Source organism: Podarcis muralis, chromosome 5 (genome assembly GCF_964188315.1).
Source record: "Podarcis muralis chromosome 5, rPodMur119.hap1.1, whole genome shotgun sequence".
Classification (NCBI taxonomy): domain Eukaryota; kingdom Metazoa; phylum Chordata; class Lepidosauria; order Squamata; family Lacertidae; genus Podarcis; species Podarcis muralis.
The window spans coordinates 72,394,057-72,410,856 of record NC_135659.1 but is presented as its reverse complement, the minus strand read 5'-3'; the positions used below and the strand labels follow the sequence as shown (position 1 = coordinate 72,410,856).

Below are 16,800 nucleotides of genomic sequence, written 5' to 3'. Positions count from 1 at the left end.
CATGGCAGCCATCTCTTGCATCTTCTTCCTCCAAGGTGACAGGAGCACAGGTCCCTTCTGTCTGGGCAAAGCAAGGGCCATTCACTCACACCTTATTCAACACTGACTTCGCCACTGAATATAGATTTGGTAGAGGAGCTGCAGCCAATGTAGATGAAACACAACTCTCCAAATACATGCCACCTGCTTTCATGAGTTCATCTAAAGCCACCTCAGGTGTGCATGATGTCTGAAATGGCCATAAGTGAGGAGAAGGCCTCCAGTGATTATTAGTCATGAAGGCCATGCTATCTCCATATTACTACCAGCAGCAGAAGTGTTGTGCTTCTGAGTACCTGTTGCTTCGAATCATGAGCAGGAAAGCATTGCTGCATTCATGCCCTGCTTTGGGGCTTCCCGCAGGCATCTGGTTGGCCACTGTGAGAACAGCCTGCTGGACTAGATATTTATTTATTTATAAAAATATGTATCTACTGCTGCATCATAAAAAATATATCACAGCAGATTTCAACAATATAAAAACCAAAGAGAAAATGAATAAATAGATTGAGTGGCAGTCCAATAAGTTTTACTCCAAAGGAGACCCACGGAAATCAACGAACATGACTAAGTTGTGTCAATTAATTCCTCTTAGTAAAATTTAGTTGAGTACCACTAATTTTATCCCCATGAAACATCTTTGGTATGTACGCTTAAATAATCTAAGGTACAAATTTGCCTGACAGCCTGAAGAACGGTTGCTCCTCACAATAGAACGAGGCTAAGGAACCTGTAGGGACGTGGGTGGCGCTGTGGAGGGATGCAGGTGGTGCTGTGGGTAAAACCTCAGGGCCTAGGGCTTGCCGATCGTATGGTCGGCAGTTCGAATCCCTGCGGCGGGGTGAGCTCCCGTCTTTCGGTCCCAGCTCCTGCCCACCTAGCAGTTCGAAAGCTCCCTTAAGTGCAAGTAGATAAATAGGTACCGCTTTATAGTGGGAAGGTAAACGGCATTTCTGTGTGCTGCGCTGGTGCTGGCTCACCAGAGCAGCTTCGTCACGCTGGCCACGTGACCCGGAAGTGTCTCCGGACAGCGCTGGCCCCCGGCCTCTTAAGTGAGATGGGCGTGCAACCCTAGAGTCTGTCAAGACTGGCCCGTACGGGAAGGGGTACCTTTACCTTTACCTTTAAGGAACCTGTGGCCCTCCAGATGTTGTTGGGAGAATAACTACATCAACCCTGACCACTGACCATAGGCTTGCTGGCCTGTGGCTGTTGGAGTCCCACAACTTCTATAGGATCACAGATTCCTGCATCCCTGCAGTAGACAATATTGCGCTAGATAAACCAGTAGTTTCATTCAACATAAGTCAGTTTCTTGTGTCAGGAGGTGGTGGCGCAATTACCCAGTTTCATCTTCATCTTCCTCAATCTATGGCAGCAGCCTTGAAACAAAGCCAATTACTTGGAAGCAGCTCCACTGATGGTGATTTGTAATTGATAAAACAAATGGCCAAAGTACTACAGGAGTGCTCCTCTGCCCTCGTGATTTTGCTTTTTAGTTGACGTCAACAGTAATTCTTGTGAATAAGTAGTTTTCAGGCCGCAGGGCAAATGTCTTCTGTCCTGTCCACGTGACAGCATGAAAATATATTATTTCTTTGATCTAGGGAAACTGGCATCAATCCCTGCAGTAACCGTTTCAAAAGTGTTTTAAAGTTCTGATAATTCGTTTGCATCTAACAAGGTTGTCATACTACCTGCTACCCCAGGGATGAGGAAGCTCTGGCTCTCTGGCCATAGCAAGACTACAATTCCTGTCATAGCTGAACATTGGCTAGGGGCTGATGGGAGTTGGAGTCCAACTTCTGAGGAGCCACACATTCCCCTTCTCTATGCTAATGAAAAAGAATGCTGGGAAATATATAGGCCAGGACCCAGCCTAGTCCTTTAGGCTGCAACCCTATCCCCATTTACCTGGGAATAAGTACCACTGAATGTATGGAAGTGATGTATGGAAGTGAGAGCTGGACCATAAAGAAGGCTGATCGCCGAAGAATTTATGATTTTGAATTATGGTGCTGGAGAAGACTCTTGAGAGTCCCATGGACTGCAAGAAGACCAAACCTATCCATTCTGAAGGAAATCAGCCCTGAGTGCTCACTGGAAGGGCAGATCCTGAAGCTGAGGCTCCAATACTTTGGCCACCTCATGAGAAGAGAAGACTCGCTGGAAAAGACCCTGATGTTGGGAAAGATTGAGGGCACAAGGAGAAGGGGGCGACAGAGGAGGAGATGGTTGGGCAGTGTTCTCAAAGCTACCAGCATGAGTTTGACCAAACTGCAGGAGGCAGTGGAAGACAGGAGTGCCTAGCATGCTCTGGTCCATGGGGTGACGAAGAGTCGGGCACGACTAAACAACAACAAGTACCACTGAAAATTATGGACATTACTTCTGAGTAGACCTGCACAGGCTTGCACTGTAGATAATAATCCAGAAGAAAAAGCGCCACCAGGACCAACAATTTCCAATGCAATAGGAATCCCCTATCTGTTACCTTCACTATCAAAATTATTTATTCCATTTCTTGAACATTAAGAAGGCATTATCCTAAATGCTTTGCTATATGTTAGCTGACAGCCCTCTGCTTTCACCATATGAATGACAGTATTCATAGAAACATTCTTCCTTTAATGCATTGACAGTAAGTCTAAAATCCCCATGGTATCAACACTTTGCAGTCATCTAAGTCCCTTTGAAAGGTCTCTTGCTGTCACCTGAGTGAGGAAGAGAGAGGGAGATGGGACTAGATTTTCAAAAGAGATCACAGTTCAGGCTTTCAAGTGATCATCTCAACTGAAGGCAGAATTTCAAAAGAGCTTTGTGCATGTTGCACTGTTTCACACTGAACCAGTTATTTTGGCATCCCTAGTTTTCAAGAAAAGAAAAGAAAAATCACGAATCTTAAAAGCAAGCTGGTGATTTCTCTACCTCTGGATCAAAAGAGGAGGATGAATAAAAAGCAGAACCTTGTTTACTTGCAAAACAAAACTTTTTGGCTGCCTATATAGTTTGGAACGTGCAGTTTTATAATATAGCTGTGTGTTACAGTGTGGAACAGGGCAGTACTTCCTAACATGTGGGCCTCAAATCCTGTGAAAGTGGGTTGTGGGATTTTTATAAGTAAACCCAAAATTATTATTTTTATCTTAATTGCTCTTAACTGGCACAATGAATGCTTCTTAAAACTATTTGCTTTGCTGGCATATCATAATGCTGTGTTGACACTTGTAACTGAATGTCAGAAAGACTTGAGTCTTACATATTAACACCTGGGAACTGCTCTCTGGTGACAGTTTGCCACAAGCTGTGCATACAGGGAGTTGTTTTGAGGAGCCTCTGCATCAGAGGCAAGCTGTAATAATCACCCAAAACAACTCCCTGCACAAGCACCTTGTGGCACATTGCCACTGGATCTGCTGCCAGGGTTAATAGTTAACCCACAGGAGATTTGAAGCCTGCATGGTCAAAATTTATCCATTGCATTTCAGCTTAAGGAACAGAGAAGTTTGAGTGATGGCATTCAGAGTTGTTGAACTGTCTGGCCTTGACCGGATGGATACTGGAATCAACAGGGGAAACCCACATGACCTGAAGGTGTTGCTGTGTAATGCCAGGTCAATGATGAATAAAACCACTGCCATCCACGACCTGATTGTGGATGGAGGATTTGACCTGGCATGTGTGACAGAGACCTGGTTGGAGGAAGCGGATGGGCCTGTCCTTTCCGCTGCTTGCCCTCCAGGTTTCTCTTACGCACAGCAACCCAGGTCATGTGGGCGGGGAGGGGGGGTTGCAGTGATTTTTAGGAAGTCATTAGCTTGCATCAGGCGTCCTACTGGGAAGACCCAGTTTTCTGAGTGCATGTTCTGGAAGTTGGGCAATAGGGGCAGTACAGGATTCCTTTTGGTGTACCGACCTCCCCGCTGCACCAAGGATTCCCTGTCCGAGCTGCTTCAGGTCGTGGCGGATGTTCTCCTGGAGACACCTAGTTTGGTTGTCCTAGGGGATTTTAACATCCATGCCGACACGACCTTACAAGGAGCCACTCGGGACTTCGTGGAAAGCATGGCGTCCATGGGGCTGTCCCTGAATAAGTTTGGCCCAACTCATAGTCATGGGCATGCCTTAGACCTGGTGTTCACCTCTAGTGATGTGGGTGATCTGACACTAAGTAAAAGTGAAACAAAAGAAGTGCCATGGTCAGATCAAGGAGAAGGGGACGACAGAGAAGGAGATGGTTGGACAGTGTTCTCGAAGCTACCAGCATGAGTTTGACCAAACTGCAGGAGGCAGTGGAAGACAGAAGTGCCTGGCGTGCTCTGGTCCATGGGGTCACGAAGAGTCGGACACGACTAAACGACTAAACAACAACAAAAACAACAGTAAATGTGTTATGCCTCTCAAAGAAAATTTTTTGGAAGTTGAGTTTTCTTTCCTTGTTGGGCCGAATTGCTGCTATAAAGATGAATGTATTGCCAAAAATGCTGTTTTTGTTCCAGACTCTACAGATTGTGGATAAAGTGGAGTGTTTCAGGAGGTGGCAGAGAGATATCTCCAAATTTGTCTGGCAGGGCAAAAAGCCCAGAATTAAGTTTAAAATATTAACTGATGCTAAAGAAAGAGGGGGGTTTGCCCTGCCAGACTTAAGGTTGTATTATGAATCAGCAGCTTTCTGCTGGTTGAAAGATTGGCTGCTTCTTGAAAACACTGATGTTTTAGATCTGGAAGGATTTAACAATGCTTATGGATGGCATGCATATTTGTGGTACGACAAGGTTAAAAGTCATAAGGCTTTCAAGAACCATATTGTCAGGAAAGCAGTGTTTAACGTCTGGACAAAATACAAAGACTTATTAGAAAACAAGACCCCAAGGTGGTTGTCACCAATGGAAGCCAAGGCCCGGAAAAGACTCAATATGGAGGCCAAATGGCCGAAATATTGGGAAATATTAGAAAAGGATGGAGATACTTAGAGGTTGCAGAGTTTGGAGAAATTAAAAGATAAAGTGCGAGATTGGCTACATTATGCTCAGATTAAAGAGGTTTTTAATTCGGATAAAAAGATAGGATTCCAGGTGGAAAAATCGAAGTTAGAAACAGAACTGTTAGAACCTAAGACTTTAGAACCTAAGGTACTTTTACCTTAGAACTGTTAGAACCTAAGGTACTTTCAAAAATGTACAACTTGCTGTTAAAATGGAATACACAAGATGAAACGGTTAAATCAGCTATGATAAAATGGGCACAGGACATTGGGTACAATATCATGTTTGCTGACTGGGAAAGGTTATGGACCACCGTGTGAAGTTCACGGCATGTAATGCCTTAAAAGAAAATATTATGAAAATGATATATAGGTGGTACATGACCCCAGTCAAGCTTGCAAAAATATATCACTTGCCCGACAATAAATGTTGGAAATGTAAAGAAACTGAAGGAACGTTCTTTCACCTCTGGTGGACTTGCCCTAGGGTCAAGGCTTTCTGGGAAATGATATATAATGAGTTGAAAAAGGTATTTAAGTATACCTTCCCTAAGAAACCAGAGGCCTTCCTTTTGGGCATTGTTGGCCAGAGGGTGTTAAAGAAGGACCGAACATTATTTATGCATGCAACAACAGCAGCAAGGATACTTATCGCCAAACATTGGAAAACCCAAGATTTGCCCACGCTGGAAGAATGGCAGACGCAACTGATAGACTATATGGAATTAGCAGAAATGACTGGCAGACAGTGGCGTAGCGTGGCGGGTGCAGGGGGGGCCGGCCGCACCGGGCGCAACATCTGGGGTTAGGGCAAATCCATGGGTTAGGGGGCGCAAATCCACAGGTTAGGGGGTGCAAATCCACGGGTTAGGGGGCGCAAATTACTTGCCTTGCCCCGGGTGCTGACAACCCACGCTACGCCGCTGCTGGCAGAATCCGAGACCTGGGAGAAGAAGCAGTGGAAGAGGATTGGAAGAAATTTAAGGACTATTTACAAAAACATTGTAAATTGTATGAGTGCTAAGAAGGATGCAAGATTGAAAACAACATGGCATCAGCAAGCTAGTTGAAAGGAACATGAGAATAGGTGAAATTTGAGAAAAAGACAAATTTTGGATTAATATTATGTCTAAATTAAGTATTTAAGCTCTTGATAAAAGTATTTAAAGTCAGAGACACAATATTGGAAAATTACAAAATAAGAATCGAAACAAGGTGATAAATTGCTGTTTAAAATTTTATAAATTAGGAACGCAGGAACGAGAGATGTGAGGAAGTCCAAAAAGTGAAGAAAATATGGTTATTAACTATTTGATTTTGTTGTGGTATGCTTTTTGTATTATGTGTTAATCTTTTCTTTTTTGTGTGTCTTTCTTTGTTTATTGTATTCTGGTGATGGTTTTATATGTGTTTGGTGATTATAATGTCTAAAATCTTTAATAAATATTTTATAAAAAACAAAACAAAAACAACAGTAAATGTGTTATGCCTCTCAAAGAAAATTTTTTGGAAGTTGAGTTTTGCAAATATTCAGTGACCACAGAATAGCCTGAGCTTGCTGATGAAGAAGTACCTGTGCTGCTGACATATCTTTGCAAGACGGTCTTTTCAGCAATGACTGCTATGAGGACAACATGGAAAAGCAGGCTATGTATCAATAAAAACTTGAGACTTTGTCTGACAAGCATCAAATCCCACACTTAACCTACTCGTTGGCAAAATGCAAATTCCACCATCCCACTGATACTTGCCAAAATGGACTTCCTCATGAATAAAACCATTAAAAATATCTATAGTTTGTTATATCTAGCACTGCTTGTGTAACAGTATGTTTTTGGAATAAATATTTATAGCTTATGAAGCAATACCCTGCAATTAGATGGTTGGTATTCTTCCATTCCCATAAACAAAACTGTGAATAACTTTGTAGGTACTATAAATATTTCAACAAATTCCACATTAATAGGGGTGTTAAGTAAATTTGTGCTTAAGTAAACTTGTGCTTGGTTATAAAATAGGGAAACTCGCAGTTAAAATGCATGAAGCCCCAGCAAGACCCAGAATTCACGTGACAATAAATCAATGGGTAAGCGTATCAAGTAAATTTGAACTTGTGGGTTGTCATACCGAAAAGGCTGGGAATAATTGGAATAGAGGAATGCCATCCACAAGACAGAGGGATCAGCTTAGGGGCCAATGTTTCCCTATCCCATCCCACACATCTACAATTCTGTATACCTGCGTTCATCTCCTGAACCACTTCCTACAATGATTGGAGGACCACCATTGCTCTAGGACAGGGATGGAAAACCTGTGGTTCTCCAGAGGTTGTTGAACTCCAAATCCCATCAAACCCAGTAAGCCTGACCAATGGTCAGGGATGAGGTGAGCTACAGTCCAACAACATCTGGAGGGCCACAGGTTCCTCATCCTAGCTCTAGGAACCTCCATTAAATTCTGGGGTTGTAGAAACAGAGATGTTTACACCACATCTCTGAGTAGAGAAGTTCTGGGGTGCAAGGCTTACCAGATTTTGTTTTGTTTTGAAGGAGCTCACTGGAAGCTTATGTGGCATTTTTTATTTATATTTTTATCCTTAGAGAAGTGGGGCAGTCAGGGGAAGAGCTCCAGCTTTGATTTAAAATGCTAGGCCGCATCTACACCATATATTTAAAGCACATAAGAATCCTGGGAACGGTAATTTGTTAAGGGTGATGGGAGCTGCAACTCTGTGAGGAGTAAACTACAATCACCTGTGAAGGCAAGGCTATGTTGTGATGGCAATTCCTGTCTAAGGCTGCATTTAAAGTGCATTTAAAGGTAGGAAAGGCTATGTAAATATGGAGGCAGCTGACTTGAGGGGCACCTAAGGTAAGAGCCTCTCCTCAGCCTATTTAGTCCCAGAGTCTAAAGTTACCTTACTGCACAATAATAGCAAATCGGTTCATGGCTCATGTTCTGCCATGACAATAAATCTATCGCCACTCTGTCATGGAATGTGAAGTGCTGAAAAGACAAAAGCAGCATATTAGTGGGCAGGCAGCAGCCATGAGGAAAGTGGCACAGAGCTTGCTCTCAGATATGCAAACTCCACAAGTCTCCAGAAAACAGGCAAGTGCAAAAAAAACAAACCAACAACCCCACAGCATTGGGACGGAGTGACCTGAAATGTAGTGTCAGGAAGAACCCACATGGAGTGCAATATTAATGGACCTTACCCCAGGACACAGATGTTCTAACTGGTCCTCTCTGCTGATGAAATTGCAGACACCACAGTTCCTATGGTGCACCTGGGCTTATGGTCTCCTGGGATCACAGCAGCATTTTCCTGAGTGCATCGCTTTGCCTCTTGAAGTAGGAATGGCAATGTGAGATTTTTATTTCTTCATCCATTGCATTTCTAAACTGCCCATATTTTAAATTGTTGTTACTTGCCCTGGGACCTGCTGGTGAACTGTGGAAAGTAAACATATTTATATATTATTATAGCTTAGTTCTCTGGGTGGCTTACAATCCCATTAAAAATATGAAATGTGGCCCAAGGTTTAGACAAATAATAACAATAAAACCAATTATAAATAACAGCAAAAAATAAGATAAAAAAAAACTAACAATGACATAGCAGCTAAAACAGCTAGGCATAAAGCCAGAAAAAGGACTAAATTGGTGCAAGAATCTAAAAGCACCAGTTAAATATATCCACTGTAATTAAAAGGCCTGGGACAACATGAATGTCTTCACAGGGCATCTAAAAGTCCATAGAGTGGGCACCAGGTGAGCTTCTCTGGAGAGGACATTTGATAACTGGGATGGCATCACCAAGAAGACGCTCTCCCTGGTAACTACTTGTCACCCTTCATTAGGTAGGGTGACTTGGGAGAAAGCCCTCCAGTGAGGCTCTCTAGGGCAGGGGTCAGCAAACTTTTTCAGCAGGGGGGCAGTCCACTGTCCCTCAGACCTTGTGGAGGGGCCAGACTATATTTTTGGGGAGAAATGAATGAATTCCTATGCCCCACAAATAATGCAGAGGTGTATTTTAAATAAAAGCACACATTCTACTCATGTAAAAACACCAGGCAGGCCCCACAAAAAACCCAGAGATGCATTTTAAATAAAAGCACACATTCTACTCATGTAAAAACACACTGATTCCCAGACCGTCTGCGGGCTGGATTGAGAAGGCGATTGGGCCTCATCTGGCCCCCGGGCCTTAGTTTCCCTACCCATGCTCTAGGGCCATGCAGGCATATATGGGAGAAAGTGATCTTACACTATAAGTTGTCCTGCTAGAATATACCAATGAAAGCAGTGCTTTTCTGCCCCTAAGGCAAGTTTCCATGGAAACAGGTCAGGAATTACTGAACTTCCTCATATATTCCTGCACCTCTGAGTCTTGCCTCTTTTTTTCTGCTGTAGGGAAGCTTTCTCCTGACAGTGCATACAGCCTCTCACAGAGCCTAAAGAGCACCAGTTGTGGATGTATCCTGAATGTGAACCTAACACAGTGCATCACATTTTCCCATATGATGCCATTTTTCTTACTAAACATTACTAGCACGTACCGAGCCTTCAAACTCAATGTGTACAGCATGCTAAAAAACGTTATCCGTTTTTGATAAGTTAGAAACAAAACCAATGTCTTACAAGATTACATTTTTTTCATCCACCTCGAAGGAGCTCAAAGCAGTGTTTCCCCCTTCGTTATCACAATATTGTGAACTAACGACAGGACCCGGGGAATCATTATCAGCCTGAGGGCCACAATCCTTTTTGGGCAACCTTTCAAGGGGCTGGGCCAGAGGCAAATGGGGGCTGGGCCAGAGGCAAGACTGGGCAGATCAATGAATGTTAACTTCACCTTTGTTGGGTAGGCTAGTTTCTACACATGCCTCTCTCTATTCTCCATCCAGGCAAGCACAAAGCATCCCAAGAGTTGAAGGACATATGTCAGGCAGGCAAAAACACTCAGTGTGAAAACAGGACCAGTGAGAGGTGTGGTCTATGGAGGAGTGTGGCCACAACAATGGCTCTCAGATGTTTCTGATGTACTTTGCCCTCATCAGTGTTATTTTTTAGATGGTAAGGTAAAGGGACCCCTGACCATTAGGTCCTGTCATGGCCGACTCTGGGGTTGCAGCACTCATCTCACTTTATTGGCTGAGGGAGCTGGCGTACAGCTTCCGGGTCATGTGGCCAGCATGACTAAGCCACTTCTGGTGAACCAGAGCAGCGCATGGAAATGCCGTTTACCTTCCCGCCGGAGCGGTACCTATTTATCTACTTGCACTTTGATGTACTTTCAAACTGCTAGGTTGGCAGGAGCAGGGACCAAGCAACGGGAGCTCACCCCGTCGCAGGGATTCGAACCGCCGATCTTCTGATCGGCAAGTCCTAGGCTCTGTGGTTTAACCCACAGCGCCACCCATGTCCCTTTTAGATGGTAGGGGAAAGTATATTCTGAAACTGAAAAATTCTTCAGTAGGGTGCGTCAGCCATGGGACCTGACTGAAATCACTTGCACTTGACACTTGGCTTTGGCACAGTGGAAAGCTGCTCTTGTGGTTAGTAATGTAAAACAAGTGTGCCTATTTTCATCTGACAAATGTTGAATGAGACAGGCTTCTGCCTGCAGCAGTGTAGCAAAGGAAGGCAACACAAAGTGTGCCAACAGTGATCTCCCTCTGCTTAGGAGGGGCTCTGTTCTGCCAGAGTAACAGGGCGTCTCTGAAAGGCTAGCATGAGAGGGATTCAAGTTCGCACTGGGAAATGTTGCTTTGCACAATTAAAGTGGATTTAAAGCTGCAACTGTGGTACAATAAGTCTGCTTTAGGAAGAAAAAAAACCAGAAGAAGAAAAAAACAGGAAATGCATGGAAAAGTGTAGCATGAAGGTTTAACGCGAAATCGTATAAACACCACACAAATCAGATTGAACGCTTAAAATATAATCTAACCTCCGCATATGCTTTGTGCAAACAAATCAGGATACTTACAGAATAAATTAGTTATCTGGAGGAACCCTCACCAGCATGCCTTTAAAAATAAATAAATAAAAATCAACAGGTAAAGCCTTTCCCCACATGGAAATGCAAAACTGGGGGAGATGTTACCTGCTGAATTTCATCCTACCAGGCAGCTACAATGCTGGGGCCCTGCACAGTGGTGCAGTCAGGTGATTGTAGATTCCAGTCTTAAAGGCTCTTAAGGTTAGATGCTAGAGCTAAGGTTAAATCCCTTCGATTTAGCCACATATTTCAAAGGGCCAGCGCTGCTCCATTTAGGGCTCCGCACTGATCCGAAAACCCTAATGTGGCGGTTCCCTGGGCAGCAGCGGAGCCTGAATTGCAGCTGATGCCCGTTATATCCGGGTCGCCTGAGAAAGCGTGCGGCGAACGGTCAGGTCTGGATCGGGGGCAGTTTTCCGAGACGCCCTCTCTCCTTTGGTCAGGGCGGCTTCCGGGCCTGCGCGAAATGAGTCTGGGGTGTTTCTCCAGACGGGGCGTCGCCAGACAAGCGCCGATGGGCCATGTGCCGGCGGGTCCCTCCCCCCTCCCGGGCTTGGAGAGGAGGGTCCGGGGGCGGCTCCGGGGGCGGGGCAGCGGCGGGCGGTGGCTGCTGCTGCTCGCTCGGCTGCCCGTCCGCCCGGCCGGTGGCTTCTCGCTGCGCGCCCCGGCTCCACTCCAGGCAGGCAGGCAGGCAGGCGGCGGAGGCGGAGGCGCAGTAGCGGCGGCTAGCCGAGGAATGCGCTGAAGATGGCGGCCGGCCGGAGAGCTCCCAAGAGCGGCTTGCTGGAGCTGCGGGCGCCGGGCGAGCAGTGGCTGCGGGTGCTCGTCACCCTTTCCGACGACTTCTTGAGCGTCAGCCCCAGCAGCAAGGGCGCCGACGAGCCGCTGCAGCCGCCGCCCAGCCCCGTGCAGCTGAATGGCGGCGAGCCGGGCGCCCCTGTCCCGGACTCCCTCGCCAACATCAAGCGCACCGTGCGGATCGTCAAGCAGGACGTCGGAGGGCTCGGCATCAGTATCAAAGGTCAGGGGCGAGGGACGGGACGGGACGGGGCAAGAGCCAGAGGACCCGGGGCTCGCCAGTTTGAGCAGTTTCGCTCTTTTCTCGCTCTCAACCTGCTGTGCGCCCCGGCCGCCCGGACAGACTTGGGAACGAACCTGCATATCTCTCCAGAGCCGAGTTTGCCTCCGCTGGCTGCGGGAGTGGCTATTTTTGGGCACTCGGCAATCGCCTTGCCCCTGCGGTGGCGGAGATGACACTGGGCAAACTTGAGCCGTGTGCTCGCCACTTCGGGGCTCTTGCAAACATGTCCTTCGAAGTCAGTTTAAAAGGAAAAAAGCTCCGAGGGACTGGGGCGCATAAGCTTCTGGGGGAAGTCTCCATTTCAGTTCTGGTGAAGCGCGAGGTATTAATTGCAACCGCTTCGGGAGCTGCTTAGCTGCCCAGAAGGAATTGGGACAGTGTTGAAGTTGGGAACGTGGTGGTAGGGACCTCGAGGAGTCTTGCATTCTTCCTGTAGGTCCAATCTAGGTATCTCACGAACGTGCTAACTGAACGTTTTCTAAGAATTTTATTGCATAACCAAGTGGAGAAGGCATTCTGTGTTGCTCAGAGTTTGCATGCTTCATTGGGAACGCTGGTTAATTAATAAGTGACTTAAAAAAAATAAGACCCTGTGAATTTGCAGTCTGCTGGACCAACATAGCTATCTGATCCTGATACAATCAGTAGCAACATTGTAATCAACACAACATAGTATCAACACAAATGTTTCTTCTCAATTTAGATTGTTGCAGAATGCAAACAGAATTGTATTCAGTGTTACTCCTGCTCAGAGCAGATCTGTTGAAATTGATGAACATTTGTGTTAATTTCAATGAGGCTACTCTGTGTAAAACACAGTTGGAGACAACCAATTGATTAGATTTACAAGACATCAGTACTGCAAAGGCCTTTGACCATATATGCAACAAAAATTGACTTGGCTGACAACTGAGCTTTGAATCTCAGCCACTTAGTACTGAATTTTATGTCATATCTGAAGAGCCACTTCATAGGATGATCAGTTCCCACGCAGAGATGATTTACATGTAGGGTAAAAAAAACTTTGGGCGTGAAGTGACCCTGGCAGTGCAGTCTTATACAAGTTTACCAAGAAGTAAGTTCTGTTATGCTTACTGGGACTTACTCCCAGGTAAGTGTGTATAGGATTGCAGCCTGAATGGCCTGAAAACTGTGTAGATTAACTTTGTGGCTGTATAAAACCCCAACTTTCTAGTAATGGGACTGCTCAGTGCTCAGGTGTGCACTTTGGCTTCAGAAACTTTCAACACCCATGTGTGTGCTTTACAGACACATTATGAACAGTCCCATCAAACGGAAGAGGTCAGTTGTCTGATAATACCAAGCAAACTGTCCGCTACTTACTCGCAACTACACAAGCTCAGCTTTGTATATGCAATATTCTCTTACTAGTTATTAGTTAGGAATCTAATAACATCTAGCCAGAGGGTCCCCTACCCCACCTTAAGAACTGGGTAGTGTTCTCTGCAACCCTAGAAATGCCACACAAGTGGAAATTCTGGTAGGCCTGAAGTTAGTTCTGGCGGCATTTTTAGCGTAACTGACTACATGTGCCGTGTGAGTTGATGCAAAGCTTTGTCCTCCATCACATACAGCTGCCTTGTCAACCCTAGCCTCTAATAAGGATTTGGGCTGCAAATGTGAACACCCTTACTTTGGACTATGTCCCATTGTATCTCAGTGGGGCTTAACTCTTAAGTAGATGTGTACAGGATTGCACCGTCAAACAGGTAAGGCTAGATCCTGGAAAACCTCTTGTATGATAAATGATGGCGTGAAAATTGAAACTGCAGAGAGATCTAGAAACTCAGACATTTGCCATGTACATTCTTTATTTCTTAGTTGTGTTTTTACTGGTAGAATGCACTCCTGCAGTTGGGCTAGATGGAAGCATACTTTTGCATCAGAAAAGTAGGCCATGTTCTCACATACTTTTTAGTCTAGGGAGTTCATTTCTTGTAGGTCTAGAAAGCAGGACAGGGACACTTTTACAAATCAAATATGCATTCCAGTCACTGGAATTATAAATGTCAAAAATTCAAGTATCACTTGTCAAAAGTGCCAAAGATGCAACAAAGGAAATTAGCATGATAGACGATTCCGTGAGTAATGGGAGATCCATGGGGGCATAAACTTGAAGATTCAGGGCCCTTCGGTTTTTTCCTGCAATGGCAATTATATAAGAAGATTTATGACTACATCCATTAGTAACATTTTTATTTGGCCTTTAAGTAGCAGTGTAAGGTGGAGGAGCCGACATTATTCAGGCTTATGCATCTGATGAAGTAGGCTCCAATCTCAAAAATTTATATGCTGCAGTATATCTGTTCCTCTTTAAGGTGCAACAATGCATTTTGTTTTTGTTGCAACCAATGAATGCAGCTGCTGCTCTGAAATCCATTTAGCAGCATTAAATGACTTGAAGATCATGCAGGTTGAACTTCATGACTGCATGAGATTTACTAATCTGGATTTCTTGGCAGTGTGGTTGCTTAATGCACAGGTGTCCTCACTTATTATGTTGATCCTTTCAATTAAAAGCTAAAATACAGTATTCGTGTAAAATTTAGACATGCATTTATATCCTTTAAATTAACTTGTGGACCCCATTGTTAAATTACATTATGCATGTAAAATTAGCATGCTATCTTTCTGTCTGAGGGGAGTTTTTTTGCTTTTCAAAATGAGGGTACATTCAAAACATGTAATACCCTTGACTATTGGAGTTTGATCATTGACTCAAAGCTTGTGTTCCTTCACATATTATTGGATGCAGCATAGTCAGAGTCCAGCAACAGCTGAAGAGCCACAGGTTTCCCACCCTGCTCTTAAAGAGCTACTATTCTGTTTAGCTGGCACAGGGTAGTGACTCTGAGCAATATTCAAGTGCATTATTCTTGAGCTTCATGTCCACAGGACACTCTTCAAATAATTTGAAACATTTAAAATGTGTGTTTTTTAATTGCAAATAAAAATCAGCATTTTTTCCACTGAAGCTAGTGGCTGCTAGTGTTGATTCATCGGCCCCTAATGTCTTAGGAGATGGGATATTTTGGCATATAAATCTTTGGAATAAATTCATAATTCATTTATATGTTGCCCATAGCTTGGTACATTTGATTGCTGCAAACTACAGGGCACCTGTATGCAGCTGTTGCTGATCCTTTGATCTATAAACAAAGTAATATAATTGTAGAATTAGTCCATGGGGCACAGTCTTGAGTGATAATCTTATAAAATACTGTGCAATATGGCATATCTTAAAATGAAGCAAAAAACCGCACAGGTAACATCTCTCTTCTTTCCTTTTACTAGTGTACCAGTTGGGGGTTCGGAAGCCTTGCACACTGAATATTTTGTTAAGCCATGTGTTGCTCCTTTCTACAGCAGGACTGGGAACCTGTGGCATTCTGGATGTTGCTAGGCTCCAATCAGCCCCAGCTAGAATGGCCAATGGTTAGGGATGATGGGGAATGCATAGGGTCTCCACTCCTCATCTTCATATTCTTTGAAATGCAACACCTGACTTGTTTTCCCTTTTTTTGCTTTTACTTCAAGGTGGCCGGGAAAACAAAATGCCCATTCTGATTTCCAAGATTTTTAAGGGGCTGGCTGCAGATCAGACGGAGGCCCTGTTTGTAGGAGATGCCATCCTTTCTGTCAACGGTGGTGACCTCTCTGATGCGACACATGATGAGGCAGTGCAAGCACTGAAGAAGACTGGCAAGGAAGTGGTCTTGGAAGGTAAGCAGGCTGTATTGCGGATGGGCTGAGAGGTTGAGGATCCCTGCCCTTTTCACTTCTGAACTTTTACTAACAGGATCCTTGGTTCACTCTGTTCCTGTGCAGTGCACAGGTGAATAATCTTCCCAGTGATGCTCCCCAGGTTCACTGAAGCAAGGGCCAACCCAGAAGTGGAGGATGTGTGGTGGTGACCAATATTTTAAGTTAGTTTAAATTACTAGAATTCTGGGACAAAACAAGTGCTCTATACTACTTGCAATCACGCTAGCACATTTCTGTTCTGTGCCAGGAATGGGGAATCTCTTTCAGCCCGAGGGCCACATTCGCTTGTCGACAAGTGTCTGGGGTCCATATTCCAAAGGCAGAAAGGATGCAGAGCAATGGATGTGACTTTTGAACCTTTGAACAGGAGTCTGTATTTCAGCTAAGGAAAAGTCTGAGCTTTCTGTACACACTGCCACACATCTCTCCAGCCAGACATTCAAGAGGCATTTCCCCCCATTCAGTAACATACAGTGGTACCTTGGTTCTTAAACTTAACCCGTTCCAGAAGTCTCTTCCAAAACCAACTTTCCCATAGAAAGCAATGCAAAATGGATTAATCCGTTCCAGAGTTTTAAAAACAACCCCTAAAACAGCAATTTAACATGGATTTTACTATCTAATGAGACCATGGATCCATAAAATGAAAGCAATAATCGATGTACTGTACTATCAAATAAATAAGACAGTATTGCAGATGATAAAAAAATATATATTATTTTTTCTTACCAGCACTGGTAGTAGTCATTGTTTGGATTGGGGGGGGGGGGGCTTTTATACATTTCCGCAGTCACACACACAATCAATCAGTCAGTAGCTGAACTGGGTTCCACACAGTCACAAAAACAAATTAACCGAAAAAGCCTCAAAAACAAAAACGCAAAATAAATAGCAAAAACTAAAGCT

General features: G+C 44.4%; 1 protein-coding gene and 1 long non-coding RNA gene across 2 annotated transcripts in view; one reads left to right on the top strand and one right to left on the bottom strand.

Moving 5' to 3' along the window:
• Window positions 1-2,646: 2,646 nt before the first annotated feature.
• Window positions 2,647-5,327, bottom strand: LOC144327832 (uncharacterized). The gene is made up of 2 exons (XR_013392990.1): window positions 5,199-5,327; window positions 2,647-5,157 (listed from the first exon to the last, which is right to left on the bottom strand). It is a non-coding gene; the product is annotated as an uncharacterized LOC144327832 (long non-coding RNA).
• Window positions 5,328-11,631: 6,304 nt separating this feature from the next.
• SNTA1 (syntrophin alpha 1) overlaps window positions 11,632-16,800 on the top strand; it is a 60,947-nt gene continuing 55,778 nt past the window's right edge. Inside the window, exons 1-2 of the mRNA XM_028734875.2 lie at window positions 11,632-12,048; window positions 15,667-15,852. Of these exons, the coding sequence (XP_028590708.2) occupies window positions 11,775-12,048; window positions 15,667-15,852 (460 nt within the window). The 5' untranslated portion in view covers window positions 11,632-11,774. The remainder of the gene's footprint in view (window positions 12,049-15,666; window positions 15,853-16,800) is intronic.